This window comes from Mercenaria mercenaria, chromosome 1 (genome assembly GCF_021730395.1).
Source record: "Mercenaria mercenaria strain notata chromosome 1, MADL_Memer_1, whole genome shotgun sequence".
In the NCBI taxonomy this organism is placed as follows: Eukaryota; Metazoa; Mollusca; class Bivalvia; order Venerida; family Veneridae; genus Mercenaria; species Mercenaria mercenaria.
Genome location: NC_069361.1, coordinates 94,713,094 through 94,738,094, shown reverse-complemented (window position 1 = coordinate 94,738,094; position 25,001 = coordinate 94,713,094). Strand labels below are relative to the sequence as shown.

The 25,001-nt window shown below is 36.1% G+C and overlaps 1 protein-coding gene across 2 annotated transcripts in view; it reads right to left on the bottom strand.

Annotated features, from left to right (window-relative positions):
* Positions 1-599: 599 nt before the first annotated feature.
* Positions 600-25,001, bottom strand: part of LOC123529728 (uncharacterized) — a 45,537-nt gene continuing 21,135 nt past the window's right edge. The window contains exons 2-9 of one of the 2 annotated variants that reach the window (XR_008366135.1): positions 18,820-19,641; positions 17,133-17,482; positions 14,704-14,907; positions 13,428-13,593; positions 11,573-11,689; positions 10,349-10,496; positions 6,343-7,319; positions 600-6,051 (exon numbers count right to left, since the gene is read on the bottom strand). Coding sequence is in view for 1 of the 2 variants with exons in the window: in XM_045310234.2 (XP_045166169.2) it covers positions 7,098-7,319; positions 10,349-10,496; positions 11,573-11,689; positions 13,428-13,593; positions 14,704-14,907; positions 17,133-17,482; positions 18,820-19,139 (1,527 nt within the window). In the remaining variant the exon portion in view is untranslated. Of the gene's footprint in view, positions 7,320-10,348; positions 10,497-11,572; positions 11,690-13,427; positions 13,594-14,703; positions 14,908-17,132; positions 17,483-18,819; positions 19,642-25,001 lie in introns of both variants that reach the window. The other variant, XM_045310234.2, reaches the window with a different exon arrangement.

Sequence of the window (25,001 nt, the reverse complement as noted above, 5' to 3'; positions counted from 1 at the left end):
TGATACAAGTTGTGTGCCAGTTTGGTAAAAATCAAATCAAAAATAAAGCTGCTATTGTGCAGACAAGGTCAAAATAGCTAATTTTGGCCCTTTTAGGGGCCATAACTCTGGAACCCATAATGGGATCTGGCCAGTTCAAGAAAGGAACCGAGATCTTATGGTGATACAAGTTGTGTGCAAGTTTGGTTAAAATAAAATCATAAATGAAACCACTATCGTGCAGACAAGAAATTGTTGACGCACAGACGACGGACGAAGGGTGATCACAAAAGCTCACCTTGTCACTATGTGACAGGTGAGCTAATAAGTACAAAAAGCCGTTTAAAGGAATACTCATAAACTGGTTGATAGACCTTCACTAGTCGGTCTGCAGCTCCTTGGTAGGAGGTCACTCAAGTTAATGCCATGACTGCATATTTGGACCATCACAACATAACATAGAACTTTCAATGAACTGCTTAACGGATGTTCACCTAACTTGTTCAGAAGCAAGGTCAAAGGTCTAAGCTCCTTAGTTGGACAACTTTGGATCATAGGTGTCTTTTGTTTTGTAATCTAAGTTATTCATAAATGGAAGTACATAAATAAGCAACACTGGGTTAAAAATTTGTATACCATTTACTATACACATTTTGAATAAGTATGACATGATAGATTATCAAAAAGGACTAGAATTGTTACTATGATAAATAAATATTAGAACACTTAAAGACGAGGGAACAATAAGTTCTTGCAACAGCAGACTGTGTTACAAGACGAAGTACCTGCTAAATGTGATATATTTGTGGATTCAGAACACAGACATGCTTGTCTAAACCAGGTGTTAATGGAACAATGTTTGTAACTAGTTTATATCTAGTCAAACTGCCACCATTAGAAAAACTGTCACTATTAGAATGAATCAGGACAGATGTGGAGCATGTCCAGTACTCTATAAATCTCTAGATTATAAACAGAATGTACAAGCATTATTTCAAAACAAGATTAATTTATCTGAATTAGCTGTATGTGTCCTACGAGAACAGAACATCAGTTTAACAAATGAATTTCAAAAACTATAATAATTGTTGTAATCACATTTAACAAACATGAAATATTTTACAAGTACGAAAGCAACCAAAGAAGACTAATACAGTTCTTCTCCCTGCTCAGTTACTGATACTGAAAGGACATTTTTGAACAGACCACTGTAATATTTACAATGTTTGCCTCAGAACAAGAACTGACTATATACAAAGTTTAAGGAAGTGAAAACAATACCACTTCAAATTTAAACAAGAGCACCGCCTTGCGGGTGCTGACGCTCATCTGATTTTTTTTGTATAATAGAAATATTGTCCTACCCATGATTTTCTAAGTCTAAAAAGGGCCATCATTCTTGCAAAAAGCAGGATAAAGTTATGTTTCTTGATGTACAGTGTCCACTTATGATTGTGAAAAACTGTTGCAAGTTTTAAAGCAATAGCTTTGATAGTTTATGAGAAAAGTTGCCTTAAACATAATACTCAACCAAGAAAATGATTTTCTAAGTCCAAAAGGGGCAATAATTATTGCAAAAAGCAGGATGGAGTTATGTTGCTTGCTGTACAGGGTCAGCTTATGATGGTGAACAAGTGTTGCAAGTTTCAAAGCAATAGCTTTGATAGTTTAAGAGAATAAGTTGACCTAAACATAAAACTTAACAAAGAAATCTGATATTTTCTAAGTCCAAAAGGGGCCATAAATCTTGCAAAAAGCAGGATGGAGTTATGTTTCTTGCTGTACAGGGTCAGCTTATGATGGTGAACAAGTGTTGCAAGTTTTAAAGCAATAGCTTTGATAGTTTAGGATAAAAGCTGACCTAAACATAAAACTTAACCAAGAAAACTGATTTTCTAAGTCCAAAAGGGGCAATAATTCTTGCAAAAAGCAAGATGGAGTTATGTTTCTTGATGTACAGGGTCTGCTTATGATGGTGAACAAGAATTCCAAGTTTCAAAGCAATAGCTTTGATAGTTTAGGAGAAAAATTGACCTAAACATAAAACTTAACCAAGAAATCTGATATTTTCTAAGTACAAAAGGGGCCATAAATCTTGCAAAAAGCAAGATGGAGTTATGTTTCTTGCTATACAGGGTCAGCTTATGATGGTGAACAAGTCTTCCAAGTTTCAAAGCAATAGCTTTGATAGTTTAGAAGAAAAGCTGACCTAAACATAAAACTTAACCAGGCAACGCCGACGCCGACGCCGACAACCGCTCAAGTGATGACAATAACTCATCATTTTTTTTCAAAAAATCAGATGAGCTAAAAACTACACTTTTATACAAATGTTCAAAATTTTGTATATTAACCCATGTTTTCTAGTCAGTTCTGTTTTATGCAGATGTGATGTAACACAGTAAGAAACAGAACTTTGAAATGTTGACTGGCAAAATGAATTTCTGAGATAGGATGATAACAGTTACTGTTTATTCAACCTATCAGTAACAAGTTTTTTGTTTTTTTTTTGTTTTTCAGCTTTATTTTGCATGATCCCGGTAATGTTATACAGTATTCTAAAGGTCTCCTAGAATGATAGTAGGAACTTTCTGATTTCTCAAAATGCTCTTAATCAATGTCAATTCTATAGCCAAATGCATTATTTTTATACTTTTGTAAAAGTTTTGCCAATGAAAAATTTTGAAAACTCATTTCCTTCAAAATATAACATAATCTCACTAGAAAATAAAGCTTTTATTATACTAAGATATCCTGAAAGTTTTGTCTAAAATCCACCAACAATATCATTTCTGACAATAAACTCAAAACTACAGTAATCAAGAAACTTTGAGTTTTTAGATGATTACTTAAATATAAAGAGAAATCAGGGAATGCTGTGTACCACACTACAGACTTAATTACTTCTAAATCATAAGATAAGATATAATTTTGACACAGTAAGAATTGTATAATTAAGACACTGTGATGTATGAATGAGACTGCGGTATGTATTAGCACCTGTTACAGTGACATCCCATATGCCACATTTTATGCTGTACTGGACTGGCCTGATGAGTCAATTCACAGATTGAATATATTTCTGAAATAGTGAAATTTCAAAACCGCATACTTCACATCTAAATTTTTACAATGTTACACAGACTTTTATCAACGGAGCAATCCATCTTCCGGAGTTGTACCGTCATAGCAAGTCTTAACAAACTGACACAAACAAAACATACAAAGACATGTCAAGCCTAGCTGTACACAAGTTATAACAAATTTCTATGCCACAGTCACGACTGATGTTCTATCTACTACTAATACTAAATGCATATTTGAGCCGTGCCATGAGAAAATCAACATAGTGGGTTTGCGACCAGCATGGATCCAGACCAGCCTGCGCATCTGCGCAGTCTGGTCTGGATCCATGCTGGTCGCAAAGCCACTATGTTGGTTTTCTCATGGCACGGCTCATTTAATACTTCATCACCTTTCTACAGCTATACACAATCTAATGCTAGTAATGGCAACTTTTCTAGATCTGAAAATTAGAAAAACATTTATAAATGAACAAATGTTAAGTACAGAAAATATTGTTTTGATTCAAAGATATCACTTGGAAGACAAACCATTCTGGGTTTTTGCAAACTGAATTTCAAACTAAGAAGACAGTTTATAACTTTGTAGTACCCCACTCTTCAGCATAAAATTGACTTAACTTACAGAATAAAAATCTACAGACTAAACACCAAGATTTACATGTACTTGTGCAAAAAATTCTTTAAGGTAGTTCTGCACAATCTGATAAAATATTTTTCCATTCTACATAATTCAGATTTTTCCAAGTATCATCATTTATAAAGAAAATTAAGCTGCCAATACAAGCTTTTAAGTTGAACGTTTTGAAGGACTCATTAATTTTAATATCAGGGCAAAATAAGTAAAATGGATCTATGTTCTTCATTCATAATAGAGAAATTGTGTTTTAACATTATTAATACATGTAAAAGAAGTTATATGTCTCAGTAATAATTGCATGAGGGCTACAAGGGCGTAGTCCTGAGTGAATTATTCTGGCAAATGCTGCTTCAGTAAACATAAACCAGCCGTTTTATGCCAAATGACTTTACAATGCATATTTACAAAGACAATATTGCTTCATTACCAAGAAGCGACATGGGTTCTTCCATATATAGAACTACTAGAGACATATAGCAATGAGCAGTGCAGTGCTCCCTCAGGACAACACGGCAGACATTTCTAAACAGCTGGGTATACGACAGAAAGAAAACTCTTGGTGACATCTAAATGTTACATTGTAAAGAGAAACACTTGATCATGAGGAACTCTGTATTGCAGCTATATCATTGTGAACTTTGTCTTAGACAACAGCTAAATATTCCTACTACATAAAGAAACACCCAAATAATTTCAGTAGCGCTTATAGTACCTGTTCTCTGTAAAGATCTATTGCATGGCAAGACAGCATAAGGCAACGACACCTTAGCTTTTAGGCTATTTTAGATCAATCGCTAGATTTGCATAGAATGGGAGTGGGGGCAATCTTGTTCTTTATTTCTGATAATAAATAATAGCCCTTATGAAAGCTCAAAAAATGACAGGCTATATTAAAAAAAAATGAAATATACATAACAGTTTATTTCAGTTGAATAAAAAGATAGTTATACAACAAAATACTTACTGAACAAGAGCTCGTCGAACACGAAATGCCCCCCTTGATGCATTCAGTAATTGCACAAGGAACAGAAATTATCTGCTCACTGTAAACACAAATTCCATTTCGGAACACAAAACTATGCAAGTTGTCCAAATTTGAAGCCTGTACCTTCAGAAATGTGAAAGTAGGTCACTAGAAATGTGAAAGTAGGTCACTAGGTTAAAATCAAGATCAAATTTTATTTTGGAACAAAAAACTATGCATGTGGTCCAAATTTGAAGCCTGTACCTTCAAAAATGAGAAAGTAGGTCACTAGGTAAATAACAAGGTCAAAGTTTTTTTCAGTACACAAACCTATGCATGTGATCCAAATTTGAAGGCTGTAGGTACAGAAATGTGAAAGTAGGTCACTAGGTCAAGATCAAAGTCAAAGTCAACTCATGTCAAGGTTCATCTTGCCACTCAAAACTATACATGTGGTCCAAATTTGAATGACGTAAGTTATGGACATGAAGATTCTAAGTTTTTCCCTGTATAAGTCTATATGAACCATATGACCTCTGGGGCGGGGCCATATTTGACCCGAGAGGGATAACTTGAACAAACTTGGTAGAGAACCACTAAATGATGCTACATTACAAATTACCAAAGCCATAGTCTTTGTGGTTTGGACAAGAAGATTTTCAAAGTTTTTCCCTATATAAGTATATGTAAACCATGTGACCCCCACGGCGGAGCCATATTTGACCCTAGGGGAATAATTTGAATAATCTTAGTAGAGGACCACTAGATGATGTCATATACAAAATATCAAAGCCCTAGGCCATGTGGTTTTGGACAAGAGGTTTTTCAAAGTTTTTTCCTACATAAGTCTATATAAACCATGTGACCCTAGGGGTGGGGCCATATTTGACCCTTGGGAAATAATCTGAACAATCTTAGTAGAGGACCACTAGATTTTGCTGCATACCAAATATCAAAGCCCTAGGCCCTATGGTTTTGGACAAGAAGATCAGAAACCATTTAACTGTTCCTGGCCAATGTAACCTTGACCTTTGACCTAATGACCTCAAAATCAATAGGGGTCATCTGCTGGTCATGGCCAACCTAACTATCAATTTTCCTGACACTAGGCCCAAGCGTTCTTGAGTTATTGCCTGAAAACCATTTTACTGTTCCTGGTCACTGTGACCTTGACCTGTGACATACTGACCTCAAAATCAAATGGGGGTCATCTGCTGGTCATTACCAACCTCCCTATCAACTTTCGTGACCCTAGGCCTAAGCGTTCTTGAGTTATCATCCGGAAACCGTATTACTGTTCAGGGTCACTGTGACCTTGACCTTTAACATACTGACCTTAAAATCAATAGGGGTCATCTGCTGGTCATTACCAACCTCCCTATCAACTTTCATGATCCTAGGCCCAAGTGTTCTCGAGTTATCATCCGGAAACCGTTTTACTGTTCAGGGTCACTGTGACCTTGACCTTTGACATACTGACCTCAAAATCAATAGGGGTCATCTGCTGGTCATTACCAACCACCCTATCAACTTTCATGATCCTAGGCCCAAGTGTTCTTGAGTTATCATCCGGAAACCGTTTTACTGTTCAGGGTCACTGTGACCTTGACCTTTAACATACTGACCTCAAAATCAATAGGGGTCATCTGCTGGTGATGACCAACCTCCCTATTAACTTTCATGATCCTAGGCCCAAGTGTTCTTGAGTTATCATCCGGAAACCGTTTTACTATTCAGGGTCACTGTGACCTTGACCGTTGACATACAGACCTAAAAATCAATAGGGGTCATCTGCTGGTGATGACCAACCTCCCTCTCAACTTTCATGATCCTAGGCCCAAGCGTTCTTGAGTTATCATCCGGAAACGGATTGGTCTACATTCCGACCGACCGACCGACCGACCGACATCTGCAAAACAATATACCCCTCCTTTTTCAAAGGGGGGCATAAATATAAATACTACCTTAAAAATACCTTGGAGAAAGAAAAAAAAAAAAAAAAAAAAAAAAAAAAAAGATTGGGGCGGCATAAAAAGTCTGAACAGGAGGGAAAGATAACCAAGCAGTTGATTTATTATAGACTCAGCTAGACTTTTACAACATTTGCATACTCTTTTACAATAAATTTTATTTTGGCAAGTACTTGAAACTGTTGTCACTTGGCTCTAAAACTTATTTTGGAGACCAGTCAAAGAATGTAGTTCTCCCATTGGTCATTTTCAAACACATGCTCAGAAACAACCAATCAGATACTGGAGTAATGAGACTACTTTTCAAGCTCAGCTTCATAGCCTTGAACCCAAAGTTGATTTTTCAAAATAATACTTCAACAGTGGAAAAAACATGACAAATACTTTCACATGAGCAACACAAGATGACGATCCTAAAATACTGGTGGTTGTCTTCGTAAATGTTCCCAATGATGGTTTTGTCAATGGTATGACCTTCCCGTTGCTGTTTTTAAATAGTTTATCTTAAAATTGTCGTTGTCATTCACAGACTTTCCTCTAAAGGTGAGTTTGTTCTCGTTGATTTGATATTTACGGAAACCATATGCTTCTATGCGTTGCAGCTCGCTGTATCTTCTACGTAACTCTATGGCCCGGTGATTACCCCATAACTTCTTTATATCTACTATAATCTGATCTACATTCTGAAAAATAAAAAATAAATTTACTGAATCAATCAAGTTGAAAGTCTGGTCATTCTTAGTCATTCTTGCCTACCTAGGGGGATTGTATACATTTGTTCGAGCACGCGCTAGGGATAGATATTCCTGTCTTTCCCTATCGTTGTTATACAGGGAGAAGAACTCTCTAGGTTTTCTTTCATTTAATCCCTTTCGTACTTGTAATACCCTGAAATCCCGAAAACAACTATGGCTTATAATTTTCGTAAGGATTTTGTGGCTTATTAACGTGATCGGCTTATTTTTGAGTCCGGCTAACTTTTGAGTACATATGTCCAGTAACGATTTAAAAATTGGCAATACTGCAGATGTCATATTTTTTGCTTTTTAGTAAAAACATCGACCTCGGTAAATACTTATACTTATGACAGGCCTGTTTTTTTTACAAATTTCTTAATGAAAATAATCTGATGCTAACAAACAAAATACACCTATGATTTAATCGCCCGATGGGAATAACTTACACAATACGTAATAAACACCACACTGTGTCATCAATTTATATGTCCTCACACCAATATACTTTTTATATCTTAGTCAAATGAAAAAAAATCGATGACCACAAATCCGGTCACAGTATCATATACATTGAAAAGGTGAGCTATGCGAGCGTAACGCTATGGGAAGCTACTCGGCAAATTTGTAGAACATTCCAAAATCGGAGTTTATACACTTGCAGCCGCTACCTGCATGATCGCACCTTCGAAACATTTAAAGCCTTCCATAAATACTAATCTGACCCCTTAAATTGCTCTGAAAATCACAGTACAAGTCTCTACGAGTGAAATATTTCAGTTATCCTCGGTGATTTTATTCCGGATAGCAGACTTGTTCCTGGTTTTTATCACTTCGTTTGGCAGCTGAAATCGCCGGGGATAACTCAAATGTTTCGCTCGTAGAGACTTGTACTGTGTTTTTCAAAGCAATTTATGGGGTCAGTTTAGTATTCATGGAAGGCTTTAAATGTTTCGAAGCTGCGATCATGCAGATAGAGGCTGCAAGTGTATAAACTCTGATTTTGAAATGTTCTACAAGTTTGCCGAGTAGCTTCCCATAGCGTTACGCTCGCATAGTTCACCTTTTCAATGTATATGATACTGTGACCGGATTTTTTGTCATCGATATTTTTTTTCATTTGACTAACATATAACAAGAGGACCATGATGGTCCTGAATCGCTCACCTATCCCCACATGACCCAGTGCTGAACTGAGTATGATGTCGTTATTTCTATTATTTGACATAGTGACCTAGTTTTTGAGCACATGTGACCTAGATATCATCAAGATAAAAAATTCTGACCAATTTTCATGAAGATCCATTGAAAAATATGACCTCTAGAGAGGTCACAAGGTATTTCTATTATTTGACCTAATGACCTAGTTTTTGAAGGCACGTGACCCACTTTTGAACTTGACCTAGATATCATCAAGGTGAACATTCTGACCAATTTTCATGAAAGATCTCATGAAAAATATGGCCTCTAGAGAGGTCACAAGGTTTTTCTATTTTTCGACCTACTGACCTAGTTTTTGACCGAACATGACCCAGTTACGAACTTGACCTACATATCATCAAGCTGAACACTCTTACCAATTTTCATGAAGATCCACTGAGAAATATGGCCTCTAGAGAGGTCACAATGTTTTTCTATTTTTAGACCTACTGACCTAGTTTTTGACCATACGTGACCCAGTTTTGAACTTGACCTAGATATCATCAAGATGAACATTCTGATCAATTTTCATGAAGATCTCTTGAAAAATATGGCCTCTAGAGAGGTCACAAGGTTTTTCTATTTTTAGATCTACTGACCTAGTTATTGACCGCACATGACCCAGTTTCAAACTTGACCTAGATATCATCAAGGTGAACATTCTGACTAATTTTCATAAAGATCCCATGAAAAATATGGCCTCTAGAGAGGTCACAAAGTTTTTCTATTTTCAGACCTACTGACCTAGTTTTTGACCGCATGTGACCCAGTTTCAAATTTGACCTAGATATCATCAAAGTGAACATTCTGACCAATCTTCATGAAGATCCATTGAGAAATATGGCCTCTAGAGAGGTCACAAGGTTTTTCTATTTTTAGGCCTACTGACCTAGTTTTTGATCCCAAGTGACCCAGTTTCGAACTTGACCTAGATATCATCAAGATAAACATTCTGACCAATTTTCATGAAGATCCATTGAGAAATATGGCCTCTAGAGAGGTCACAAGGTTTTTCTATTTTTAGACCTACTGACCTAGTTTTTGACCCCACGTGACCCAGTTTCAAACTTGACCTAGATATCATCAAGGTGAACATTCTGACCAATTTTCATGAAGATCTCATGAAAAATATGGCCTCTAGAGAGGTCACAAGGTTTTTCTATTTTTAGACCTACTGACCTAGTTTTTGATCGCACGTGACCCAGTTTCGAACTTGACCTAGATATCATCAAGATGAACATTCTGACCATCTTTCATAAAGATCCCATGAAAAATGTGACCTCTAGAGTGGTCACAAGCAAAAGTTGACGCACGCACGGACGCCACGCGATCACAAAAAAAGTATATGTGTGTGAAAAAAGGATTTTTTTTTTATATTAAACAAAACATATACACTGGACCTGTGCCTGTGGTTTTATTTTGAACGTTAAAGGCAAGAAAAATTATCTTTAATGTCTGCCTGTGTAAGACAGCTGAGGACAGCTTGGATAAAAAATCTCACTAACACTTGGTTTTTCATTCCACACTGTCTCTTGGGTAGGGAAAACCCCGTCTTACACAGGCAGGCATGTAAAATCCTTATATTCTTCACCCAAATTCCACTTGGGTGCGACAGTGCTGTCATTTAATTCTTAACTGCAAAGAAATATATTGTATATAAGAATCTTTCGCAAATAGTAAAGTTTACTTTAAAATCAACTGATCCATAGAAAATGTCCTTATTATACCTTAACCTGAAAACCTTTCCCTAGAGCTATGAAGCCAGTTTAAAAACTTACAAAGAAAGCTCCACTATCCAGTATATTGGTAAAAAATTCCCAGAATGATTTGTTCAAATCTATATATACAAGGTTGGTATGTGACATGGGAAGATGTTTCTGCAGAGCTTCTTCTAACGTCACTGGTCTCGTGACACTCCGCTCATATCTGTAATTACAACATGTAAAACATAAAATTCTGCTTGACTTTTCCCCAGTGTTGCAAAGAAATAGAAAAGGTTGTTAAAGTTATGAGATCAGCTTTCAAGCATAAAACTGTTGTTACTGTTGTTTTCAAGGGTTGTTTTTTTAAAAGACAGTAAGCACGTGTTTATAAAATCATGTTTGTTTGTATGTATTCTTAATTGCTTATTGACAGTCTCTAACAGTAACCACATTGTCCACTCAGAATCATGTGCTGTTAAATCACCTTTTATATATTGGTGTGTTTCATGGCAAACATAAACATATTGAGGCCCTTTTAATTTATAATTAAAACAAACTGAGAGGAAATGAATGCTTCTCAATAAACTAACTTAGCTTTTGATAAGTAGTTTTAGCTAAAACAACATTAACACAGATTTGTTTCTTATTACAACATTCTGCAGAATCTGAAAATGTCCAATAGGGATTCTACACATGGTGTAACAGAACAAAAAAAAAAAAAAAAAAAAAAAAAAATGCATTATTTCTACAATCAAAGTCAGTAAGAATAGAAATCTTGTGGAGTACCAATTAGTACTCTTACCCTAATATTGGCATAATGAAGAAATGATCTTACAGAAAACAATCCAACCTGTGATGAGCTTTACAAAACGGTTTCCATTCTCAATATTAACTTTATTTCTAACATTACATAACCCTTATCATGCTTGACAGATTTATTCTACTTTTGCGACCAGTGTAGATCATGATCTGCACTGTTCGCCATTCAGTCAGTATCTTTTTGGTAAGCACCCCTTTTAACAGTTAATGGTACTGTCCAAATTGAAAAACGGACAAGTCCATTAAAGAAATGTAGCAAGGTAAGGGTTAACAATAAATTATATTCAGTGTAAAACATTTTCATTTGATCAATATACAACTACATATAAAGCACTGTAGTAAACATGGTGCTCTTCGACTTTGTTAAGAAGAAAATATATTGCTATTATAACTGTCTTAAAATTTAGAGACCCAAAATTTAAAAGAATGCAAAACCAGCTGTACAGATTCTATTTAAACAGTTATTTTGACAAAGCTTACCTTCTATGTTTGACAAAGAATATTATTTCTCCCTGTGAGTTCGCCTCAATCTCGAGGGTAGTAACTGAACACCTACTATTTGGTATAGCTGTTATAGACCCCTGAACACCTGAACTTCTGAAATACACAAAATACACAGTCATTCAACTACCGTAGATACCCATGTATAATGCGCACCCGTGTATAATGCGCACCCCCGATTTTAGCCCAAAATCCTGGGAAAAAAACATTTTTGGTCAATTTTGAGATGGATGGAAAACGAAAGTAGAGTTTACATCAACACCGGTAATAAATTTTATCTCCACGGCGGACAGCCGCATCGGTCTCGCGGTACTATTGATTTTTGTTTTCTTGAAAATAAAACCAGTAAAATATTGTTGTATTTGTTGTTTTACCTTTTTTAATTAACTATTTTGAATAAATAAATAGCAGCTGATTCAATATTTCAGAATGGTATCTTTCAAAATGACATGAGCTTCTCAATTCAAACCGATAACAAAAGGTGTGATAGTCTTTTTGTCATGATCAAATAGCCAGTAATTATCGGCAATTAACGTGTCACTTCGTGTCAATTATGTTGTTCACAGTTTGATCTCAGTTGACGATAATTCTCGATCTTTAATTAGTATCATAATTTTTGTGATTTATTAACATTTCCTTCATCAAAATACTTTTAAATTTATATGAAATTAATTTTGTTTGAAAGAAAAATAAACCATTCGATCTTTTACGGAACGTAACGGCAATCTTAGATTTTAGCGGTGACAGTAAGCGCGGGGAGTAGTTTCCCTTTACCAAAATGGCGAACATCGGTAACAAACTTGTTTTGAAGTTGGAAAATTGTCTATACCTGTGTATTATGCGCACCCACGATTCGGGGGTGGTCCCAGGGATAAAAAAACAGCGCATTATACATAGGTATCTACGGTATAACAGCATATGCAATGCAGCATGAAAATACATAAAATGTATTTGATTTTGAGGACTTTCACATGTTTATTATTCAATACCAAAACTTTGAAAAGCACATAAAAAGTATTAGAACTTGATCCAAAATTTCAAGAGATGATTTTCTAAATTGGCCATAAGGATACTGAATGAAAACAAGAGACCCGAGTAATACAGCAGTCGCAATACAGGTCCCGTACACATGGAAAACTTTTTTTAGTGCTTGTCGTGTGGTTGTTGTTCCCTTACAGCAACACATGATGCTGATCAACAGTGACAGAACAAACTGAAAGTTTGATGCACAATGACCATGTGGATGTATATTCAGGTGGGCTATTTCTTGCACAAGGAACTGGTATTTCTGTCAATTTTATCTATGCCAGCAAAACCCATCTGGCACCCCCCATGCCGGATGATCCTCCCGCTGTTAATGACAACTACAGATCTATTCACTGATAATATACTTTTACGTAAAATCCAATAAAATTAAAAACCTAAAAGGTCCTTGATAGATGCTCTTTGCTTCTTTATAGCATATTTCTTCATTCAAAATAAGTTTGAAAAGAACCTTATGCTACAAATAATCTTTGTTGTTGTGTGTAACTGAAACTTCATGAAATCACATCTGTTTAAACTCCTATACCGGTACTTTCTTCAAACACAGAACTATAAAGAGTGCTACAAGAAAGTACTTTGTTTGGCTTTACGATATTTATTCTATAATTTGTAAAATAGGTTGCACAAGAAAAATAATCTACCACTGGTTGTAGACGCAGATGGGGAAATCCTACTGTTACTGTTTTGGCCAACCTAAGACAGATTGTAATACTCCAATTCCTCCATTTTTCCACCCATACTTTCTAATGAGTTACATTTTTTTTCATTGTTATATTCATAACTTTAATACCTGAATAAAACAACTTGGCAAGGTTTGTTTGGATTTCTGTCAACTGTATCCATACAAAGTGTTACAACTGCAGCAGACGGAATATTGACCTCAAGGTCATTGCTACAGGAAGCTTCTGTATTCTCCATGTAGTCAAGGAGACGATCTTCCTCAAAACTTTCTGAACCTACAGGAATGAAGGTGGCATTAATAGTTTCTGTAAATCATACAAATTCATCACTGTTTAACCCTTAGCATGCTAGATAAATTGTCGTCTGCTGGAAATGTCATCTGCTAAAATTGTAAAGTTCATTCAATTTGCTCCAAAATTGGAAGAAATATTGTCAGAGTAGCAAACAGCTTGGAACCTGATCAGACGCCGATTTAATCGGCGTCTGATCTGGTTCCAAGCTGTTTGCAAAGGCTGTTAAATTCGCCTGCAGTAGGCTAAGGGTTAATATTTGTAATCATTAAAACTTGAACATATAAGTAAATAACTCATAAATCTCAAGATAATTAATTATTCTACCACAGTTTGCCATACAACTTTTAAACAAAAGAAAAAAGTTTTTGACTACAATGTGACACTATACTGATACAAATAGCACAAACTTTACAATAAGCTTGGTCTAAATATAAAAGGGACTGTGACCTTTTATAAGGCAGTCTGGTTCACCAAACTAGAAACAAGAGCATTGCAGTGCGGAGCAATATACGTCCAAAGATATGACCTTTGACCACTAAGTGTGACCTTGACCTTGAAGAGTGCCAACTGAAACATATGCTCTGCATGTCGTCTTGATGTGGTGAACATTTGTGCCAAGTTTCTTTAAAATCCTTCAATTAGTTCAAGAGTTACAGAGCGGACACAAAACCAATTTATTTGACCTCTGACCCCTGTGACCTTGACCTTGGAGCAAGCCATCAAAAACATGTGCTCTGCAAGTCGTCTCGATGTGGTGAACATTTGTGTCAAGTTTCTTCAAAATCCTTCATGGGGTTCAAGAGTTACAGAGCGGACAAGAAACTGCTAATGAACAGACAGACACTGGCATCTTAACATAATACGTCCCTTCGGGCGTATGATAAGTAATATTCATTTAGAAGTTACTGTGGACAGTATATTTTAATGTCTCTTTTATTTCCAGCTTTAACAGTCAGTAGAAAAGAATACATGACTTGTGCTTGGTTAGTCCTGTACAGTGTAAGACATAATGCCAGTAAATATGCGAGTTTTAAAAATAAAATATTGTGAATATTACCCATAATCTACAGTCAAATAAAATCTAAAGCTTACCATCAATGGCGGGCGGGTAAAGTATGAAGGTCTCTGGTCCGGGGTCTCGGATCCATGACAGATAGTACACACAGGACTCCATCAGGGTTACCTGGAGACATAGGGTGTCCGAGGCTGCAGTGTGGTACAGTCGGAAACCCTCATGATGAAACAACTCATAGAATGCTTTATACCAGCTGTATAAATAATCATCATCTACTTTATCTGCAATAAAAGACCACATAAACAGTATAAGATCCATGGTGAGAGATGCATCTTTTATATGAACATTTTTAAACCAGGCAATTTCAATAATTTATAAACAAAACAAGGGTGCAGAATGTCACAATATACGCCCGTCACAGCAAATTTGTTTACACTAGCACCTGTATTTGCAAATGGAATTTTAATTTTCTAGTTGTTTACAATGTTGTTTTTTTTAGAAATTATTGTAATTCTTTTATTTTTCTAAGTCCACAAAAAAAATCCTTACCAGGTAGAGATACCTTAAAATACACCCAAAATTTGAAAGTAATATCAATGTTGTACCACAGAAAAGTGGTCTTGGTTTTTCCCTACGGTCAATTATAAAAAAGTTACAACGTAAGTTATTTATAGTAACAACTAAGGGAAGTTAATCTTTAAAGAGAAAAAAAAAAAAAAAAAAATCGAAAAAAAAAAATTACAAGTCCACACAAAAATCCTTACCAGGTAGAGATAGCTCAAAATACACCTCAGAATTGGATGTAACATGCATGTTGTACTACAGAAAAGTGGTCTCGATTTTTCCCTACGACTTGTAATGAAAAAGTTACAATATAAGCTATTTATAGTAACAGCAAAGGGAAGTAATTTTAAAGAAGGGACCAGTGCATGACACTCCGTCTCATGATGGGTGTACAATTGTGCCAAGTTGCATCAAAATCCCTACATGCATGAAGAAGAAATGCTCCAGACAAAGTCATTCTTGTATCTGACCTTTGACCTTTAAGTGTGACCTTGACCTTAGACCGAGGGACCTGGTTCTTGCGCATGACACTCCGTCTCATGCTGTGAACATTTGTGCCAAGTTGTATCAAAATCCCTCAATGCATGAAGAAGAAATGCTCCGGACAAAGTTTTCATTCTTGTATCCTTTGACCTCTAAGTGTGACCTTGACCTTACCCCTAGGGACCTGGTTCTTGCGCATGACACTCCGTCTCATGATGGTGAACAATTTTGCCAAGCTACATCAAAGTCCTTTCATGCATGAAGAAGATATGCTCCGGACAAAGTTTTCATTCTTGTATCCTTTGACCTCTAAGTGTGACCTTGACCTTAGACCTAGGAACCTGGTTCTTGCGCACGACACTCCCTCTCATTATGGTGAACAACTGTGCCAAGCTACATCAAAATCATTCCATGCATGAAGAAGATATGCTCCGGACAAAGTCATTCTTGAATTTTTCATTCTTGTATCCTTTGACCTCTAAGTGTGACCTTGACCTTAGACCTAGGGACCTGGTTTTTGTCGCATGACACTCCGTCTCATGATGATGAACAATTGTGCCAACTTTCATCAAAATCCCTCCATACATGAAGAAGATATGCTCCGGACAAAGTCATTCTTGAATTTGACCTTTGACCTCTAAGTGTGACCTTGACCTTAGACCTAGGGACCTGGTTCTTGCGCATGACACTCCGTCTCATGATGGTGAACAACTGTGCCAAGTTTCATCAAAATCCCTCCATGCATGTAGAAGATATGCTCCGGACAAGGTCTGTGGACGCCGCCCGCCCGCCCGCCCGCCCAACCGCCCATCCGCCCGCCAGGGGCGTTCCCATAATACGTCCCGTTTTTCAAACGGGCGTATAAAAATCATGTTCTATTTATCTATGCACATGTGATTTAAGTAGGGTTTGAACCAAGCTCTTCCTGGCTGACACCTTGGAATAGAACACCACTACTCTAGAACAGAAAGATTTTATAATGGTTAAGAAACAAAAACTCTATACTTGTACAAGAGGGCTCCTGTGGCCTTAAAATACTTGCAACTCAAACAGGCCCAAATTCTGGAGTAGAGTTATTCAAGAAACAATTCTGCCACTGAAATAACAACCATGATTTTTTAAAAATCAAAATGTATTAAATACTTTTGGTAGAGGCGACTCAATGAAGGGAACTGTGAAATCATTTCAAAAGTTTTCCTTTCTCTGCATGAATGACCAGAGTTAAGGAAATCTAAAAGGGACCATCACAGGGACATTCCCAGTAAACATGGTAAAGTTTAGTAAAAACTGGCTTGGTGATTTAGGAGGAAAAGTTTTTTTTTAAATAAACTGTGGACTGTGGATGAACCATCGAAGGATATCCAACTTTAATATCTATGTAGAGAGCGAAGTAACTTACCTACTGAGATAGAAATATATAAATAAATAGCTTACCTATGTAAAGAGAAATATAACTTACCTATGTAAAGAGAGAGATGTAACTGCCTGACTCCTGTGAGTAGATGATCTTTAACTATGTATTGTAACAGTTCATGAGAATGTTTCATATCTGACACAGTTTCTATCTTTAAAATGTCAACTACAGGGTGCTTCAAAAGCTCAAACACATTATTCAATGTCTGTGTTTCATATGAATTCCGCCCAAAATCGGCAGGATCATTTGGCACAATTATAGTTTTTACAACTTTAGTTCTATTTCTGGCAGATGATCTACTAAAGTCTAATGCTAGTTTTTGATGATGGAATATATACACTGAATACGAGAAGTTTAATGCAAGCATTCTCTCCAGGGAACAATCATAGGTGGGTCTGAAAACAGAAAGAACAATTATTTAACGATGGGTGAATGCAAAAGAGCATATAAATAAAGAAGCACTTAGAACTTTTTCGCATTCACCCCTCGTAATTTTAATTTAATTTATTATTATTATTATAACACTAACAATAAAGTCTAATAAACAGATAAAGTCAAATTTAGTGCCATTAGTTGTTTTTATTTACCCTCTTAGCAACATTGCCAACAATGCAGTTTAATAGCATTTTTAGTAAAAAATTAGAATATGTTCAAGAATATAGACTTTTATCTTGAACATGTGAGCCTTAGATTGTCTTTCTTTGTTGAAATATGACATTTAAGATATACTAATGAGAAACAGACAGTGATTGATCCATATCTTACTTAGTAATACATGGTAGGCATAATATAGCACCCAAAGACATTAGCAGACAACAAACAAGAGCTGTCTCCATAGGATGACACATGCCCCCGATGGCACTTTAAATGAATAGTTATGGCCGATGTTAGAGTTTAGGACCTTTGACCTACGGAGCTGGGTCTTGCACGCGACATGTCGTCTTACTGTGTCACACATTCATGCGTAGTTATTTTAAAATCCATGCATGAATGACAAAGATATGGACCGGACACGCCCATCAATGCACTATCATGAAAAATGACCTTTAGCGTCTAAGTGTGACCTTGACCTTTGAGCTACGGACCTGGGTCTTGCGCGCGACACATCGTCTTACTGTGATACACATTCATGCCAAGTTATTTGAAAATCTATCCATCGATGACAAAGATATGGACCGGACACGCCCATCAATGCATTATCCCTTAATGTCTAAGTGTGACCTTAACCTTTGAGGTACAGACTGGGTCTTGCGCGCGACACGTCGCCTTACTGTGGTACACATTCATGCCAAGTTATTTGAAAATCCATCCATCGATGACAAAGATATGGACCGGACACGCCCATCAAAGCACTATCCTTTAATGTCTAAGTGTGACCTTGATCTTTGAGCTATGGATCTGGGTCTTGCGCGCAACACGTCGTCTAACTGTGGTACATATTCATGCCAAGTTATTTGAAAATCCATCCATCAATGACAAAGATATGGACCTGACACGCCCATCAATGCACTATCCCTTAACGTCTAAGTGTGACCTTGACCTTTGAGCTACGGACCTAGGTCTTGCGCGCGACACGTCGTCTTACTGTGGTACACATTCATGCCAAGTTATTTGAAAATCCATCCATCGATGACAAAGATATGGACCGGACATGAAAAATGCGGACAGACCAACAGTTCAAAAACTATATGCCTCCCTTCGGGGCATAACAAAATAGAAAATATGAACTTACCCAACAGAATACATGATTCTAGGGCCACCCAGCACCAGATTTAAACCTCCAGATTTTTCTAAACACACTGGCCAGCTTGACACATTTGCACCTTGTATAGTATTGTTACACTGATAATGATATAATGTTATAAACTTCAACAATCTTCTCGCCTCACTTCGGGCATCAGACAATACCTGTAGCGGGCTGTATGCCTCATTAAAGTATGTGACTTGTAAGAAAGCTACCACTAACACTAGTGTGAAAGCGCCATACAACATCACCTTCTTACGTCTACTAGCTGCCATCATCGTTCTTTTACAATAAAATGCTAAATGCATTAATTTTGTTTCTTATGCACTGTATCTCCTCAATGTTCACTCTAAATAATTTAAAACCATTCCTAATTTGTCGCCAGCATAAATACAGCTCGTTTCTCTCAAAGCAATCAATAAGACATTACTTTCACAACTTTACTGGCTCATCATAGTCGCCAATTAAAGCTTTTCTGAAAACTCTGCGAGCTTATTTTATCAATAAAAAGTATCATTTTACTACACAACTAGGACTTCTCAAGCCATGACAATATATAAGAAATTTCCAATTAAAACCCAGTTATAATGAGATGGCTGTATATGTGCAGCACACTTCTCCTCTCCACAGAGTATTGATTAATGCCTGGTAAAGTTTCCCCACAGACCAATCTGATGTGAAAAATATATGCTAGTCAACAATGGCTCAGTTGATCACAGGTCACATGACTCCATCATGATGTATTACCAATTTTTCAAATTGTTATTTCCTAGTTCTGGTTTTAGTCACCACCATTTCCTGTATTTTCAGCTGAAATAGATTTTAACTTGTTATTTATAATAAGCAGAATTACACCATGTATAACTATAATGATTTTCTTAAAGAATCTAAATTACGTTTTTGATCGTAACAGTGGCGTTACACAACTGGTCTCAAAGAATTATTACAAAACAAACATAAAGGCAAAAAGTCAGGTTTGATCAATAAAACAGATAAGAGAAAAGTTGGTCTGATTATGCTCCTCTCATAGCCTGTAACTTATACATGTATGCTCCTACATTCCCAATACAAGGGGCAGGACGTGAAGTGGTTGCACACTTGGTTCAAGCGAGCGAAATGGTTGCAAACTTACAAAATGGCGGATATTTTCTGAAATCATCGCGTGTTCGCTTGTTTTTTTATCAGGTAAGTGGGTTTCTATGGTATTTTGAACTCTAAGGATATGTGCATGCATCAGTTCTATGTCTACGTCACACTCGGTTTTGCGTTTCAGCGTTGTAGATTTCGATTTCTCGAAGTTATTGAAGTTATAAAATGGTCATGTTCATGTTTTGATATTTGAATTGCGTCGTTTCCTGCCGTTTTTAACATTCTAATGATCAAACTAACCTGTTTTGGAGCCCTTAAACGAGACAAAACAACAAATTTTGAAGAATTCTATAAACGTTTGGCTCTGCATGTTTTCGGGATAGTGCTATACCCAAATAAATCTTGTTCAAGCTAGTTTTTGTTGCAAACTTGTACTTCAATCAATTTCTGTTGCAAACTTTTTTCTGAAAAAATAGTGTCCAACTATCAGAGAATGTTTATTGTGCAACTCGTGTACATTTCTTTTCTGTTTAGTGTCGTACATTTTTATAGCATCAAATGGCCCCTTGATATTTTAATATAACTGTTGATAAAAAAAACATATATCATGTTTTCATGAAACCTGGTAGGATTAGGGTTAGTGTTCCTACATAATTTTAACATCTTCCCTGTTCATAAATTCAGCTGTCTAGATTGCAAACAGAAACAAAATTAACCTTTCGGAGACATTGTCTATAGGTACATTTGTCTTTTGGATCTTGTCCGTCTATACACACTATACAGACAACGACTTTAGCATGCAGTTGTTTTCTTTCAGATCTTTTCAGGTCTAGATGCTATGAACATCAGATGCTGTTATGACCCGAGAGCATAAACATGAATATTCATTAGTTTGACAAACTACGCTAACACGTATATCAGAAATAACCGTTAGGTAAGTGTTATTGGTATCAAAGACAATTTATAAAATTTTGTAAGCCTATTCCTTTTTTTTCTCTTCCTATTCTGAACCAACAATTTTAGCAACCTAAAGTCAGATACATTTTTGGGTAATATTATAGTACACACAAGCAATGTTGTTTACCAACCAGTAATGAAAAGTAAATTAATTGCAGTGCCATAATACAGAAGACATATAAGTATTGCAAGGACATACATTACAATGCCGTTTACTTGCAAAATTTATTTTAATTGTTAGAAACAAAACAAAAGCGTCAAGTGCAACAGTGTATAATGTTGAATGTGCAATTCTTTATATTATATATTGTTAATTTTGCATAACATTGCAATATATTACACAATTTACCAGTGTTACTTTTTAGACCACGAGTTTAACCGATGAAAATGGAAGCGTACCGAAGTTTAGAACATTGAATGATATATCAAGAGGTGTTCGACCAGTTAAGTCACATTACAGAGTTGACGAGTTCACTAAGACTATATTTTGAGCGAACTCACAAATTAAAATACAGCGCAACAGTTACGCTGTATACAGTTGATTGAAATTGATAAACTATAACAAGAAAATGTTCGGCTGCGATTAAATCCGTCTTCTCTGAAAATGAACAAATATAATTATGATGTTTTCTGTTGATTGCCACCAAACATTTAAATGCCAACTCTATTGTTTTCAATTTTGCCTTAATAAAGTTGCTTGTGTCAAAGATAACATCTTTTTGGATACCGTGCAACTTGGGTTTTGCCTTTTCCGAAGTTGTTTGTGGTACTTCTTCTTTCTGTTTAAAACCATTCAATTTTCCAATCAGAAACGACAAAATTAGGCATGTGATAAAATGATGGGAACTACTTTCACGTTTCAGCAGATTTTACACTGTAACATAGATGAGTTAAACATTTTATCTCAGTTTTACTCTCATTGTACACCGTCCATGTGTTTTTGTGTTAGTATTGAATTATTTGTTGTTTTGATACACAGTAGTATAACCTATAAGGTTTTCAAAGACGACGATTTATGTTTAAGAAACAAAATATGAACTATGCCGCATGTCCGTAAAGGGGTATTTTACATGTATCTTATCACCAACACTCAATAGCCTCGTTTTGTATTATGATCTGACATGTTATATCGACACAAGATTGCGCAGGTGGATAAACAACTACTATAACTTCTAATGAGTTCAAAACATTTTGCATCATAATCATATCTTAAGACTGGGATATATTTTTGTACATTTAATCTAGAAATGAAACATAACGTATGCATTTATGTCATTATGTTATTACATCACTGTTGTATATAAATGTGTTTTTTTTCTATTTAAACTACATGTACTAATATTTTACGAAAAACAGTTTTTGTGAACAAATCATGTATCCTGGTAGTTTGTTGTTTCATGTGACGACAAATGCGTTGAAGCACAAACCGTGAACGGGATTCCTTTTCGCAAATACCACATTCCAGAGGAGAATTCCCATTGCTGTCTCAGTCTTGCGTTCTTGCCTGAAAAATAAATTGAACATAGAAATACAATACTGTAGATTTCAGATCGACTGAAATTAAAACATAAGTTTGCTATATATTAGTTCGATTATAATATTTCTTTTATGTAAAATATCTTTAACAAACTTTTTGTCAATTATAAATACAGGTCAATGGAGATGGGAACTTAGAATTGAGACGAGAACTTGTCAGATTACCCGGTGTGCATTAAGTAATTTCTTGGATAAGATACACAAAAGGCTAGTGCACACCATAGCAAAACATCGGCCATATTATTTCACTGATCTTTCAAAATCACAAAAAGCTAAAAAGAAGTCTTTGTTTTGTGCCCAAACGTCGTTATACGTGATTAGAAATAGAATTATGAAATTTCGCGCTATCTGCTGCAACTTTGATGAAATTTATGATTTGCCTCTTCAACCAGTTGCACAATAAACGTTCTCTGAGAGTTGGACACTACCTTTTCAGGAAAAGTTTGCAACAGAAATTGCTTGAAGTACAAGTTTGCAACAAAAAATAGCTTGAACAAGATTTATTTGGGTATAGCACTATCCTGAAAACATGCAGTGTCAAATGTTTATAGAATTCTTCACAATTAATTGTTTTGTCTCGTTCAAGGGCTCTAAAACAGGTTAGTTTGATCATTAGAATGTTAAAAACGGCAGGAAACGACGCAATTCAAATTTCAAAACATGGACATGACCATTTTATAACTTCAATAACTTCGAGAAATCGAAATCTACAACGCTGAAACGCAAAACCGAGTGTGACGTAGACATAGAACTGATGCATGCACATATCCATAGAGTTCAAAATACCATAGAAACCCACTTACCTGATAAAAAAACAAGCGAACACGTGATGATTTCAGAAAATATCCGCCATTTTGTAAGTTTGCAACCATTTCGCTCGCTTGAACCAAGTGTGCAACCACTTCACGTCCTGCCCCTTGCAATAGATACCAAGACAAAATGTTTTTATTATAATTTTATATCCTATGCGATGCAGCCAGGTTAGATATATTTAGATTCCCTACAATAACTTGCAGTAATGCCTGGGAAATGTCAAGCAAAACACAATCAATTAAACAAGAGGGTCATGATGACCCTGGATCGCTCACCTGAGTAATATGAGCTACATGTTTCAAATGTCAAACTGATGCTAAAATATTTAGAAAGTAGGTCAGTAGGTCAAATTCATGGTCACTGAAAGTCAATTTTAAGATCAGTGTGCAAAACTGTACATGTCATCCAAATTTCAAGACTGCATCTTAAAAGTAGGTCAGTAGGTTAAGGTCACAGTCAGGTGACCCCTATCACTTGGGGTCATCAGGTAATTATAATTAAACAGTCTAGGAAATATGATCTGATAATTTTTGAAGTATTTTTTTCTATATAACTCATATAACAAGTAACCCCCAGGGCGGGGCTTCTTTTCATCCCAGGGGCATAATTTGAACAATATTGTTAGCGATCCACTAGGCAATGCTACATACCAAATATCAAAAGCCTAGGCCTTGAACTTTCAGACAAGAAGATTTTTAAATTTTTTCCTATAAATAAGTCTATGTTAAACTTTGGACCCCCAGGGCACGACCTCTTTTCAGCCCAGGGGCATAATTTGAACAATTTTGGTAGCGGAACACTAGGCATTGCAACATACCAAATATCAAAAGCCTATGCTTTGCAGTTTCAGGCATGAAGTTTTTTAATGTTTTTTCCTATATAAGTCTATGTAAAACTTGGGACCCCCTGGGTGGGGCCGCTTTTCAACTTTGGGGCATAATTTAAATACTCTTGGTAGAGGACCATTAGGCAATGCAACATACCAAATATCAAAAGCCTAGGCCTTGCAGTTTCAGACAAAAAGATTTAAAATAAAAATCCTATATAAGTCTATGTAAAACTTGTGACCCCACTCCCCCCGGGGCAGGGTCTCTTTTCACCCCAGGGTAATAATTTGAACAATCTTGGTAGAGGACCACAATGCAATGCTACATACCAAATATCAATGGCCTAGGTGTTGTGGTTTCAGACAGGAAGATTTTTAAAGTTTTTTCCTATATAAGTATTTGTAAAACTTGAGACTCCAGGGCAGGGCAAAGTCAAAAGTTGAAGTGAAGTTTTGGACAAGAAGATTTTTAAAGTTTTTCCTTTCGGTGGCCCTGGCAACCAGAGTTCTGCATAGAATTCAATTCTTTGAACAATTTTGAAAGGGGGACACCCAAGGATCATTCCTGTGAAGTTTGGAGTAATTCTGCCCAGTGGTTTTCAAGAAGAAAATCTAGAATTCCTAAATGATGACGGATGGACGACACACAACGGACAATGAGCGGTCACAAAAGCTCACCTTGAGCCTTTGGCTCAGGTGAGCTAAAAAGGGAGTCCAAATGTCAGAGGCATTCAATTTCAAGCAAGGGAGATTGGGGGGTGGGGCTATGTCTCAACATTCAGAATTAATAATTATGTTAAGCTTACAAATAAAAAAAATATATATCTTAAAAAAGAAATTTCCATTATAAAATATAATAATTTATGTAAAACAGAATTTACTTGCTAAAATTAGCAAACCTGGTCGATAATATTCAAAGATGATCATTTATTGTCCAGCACATAATTTT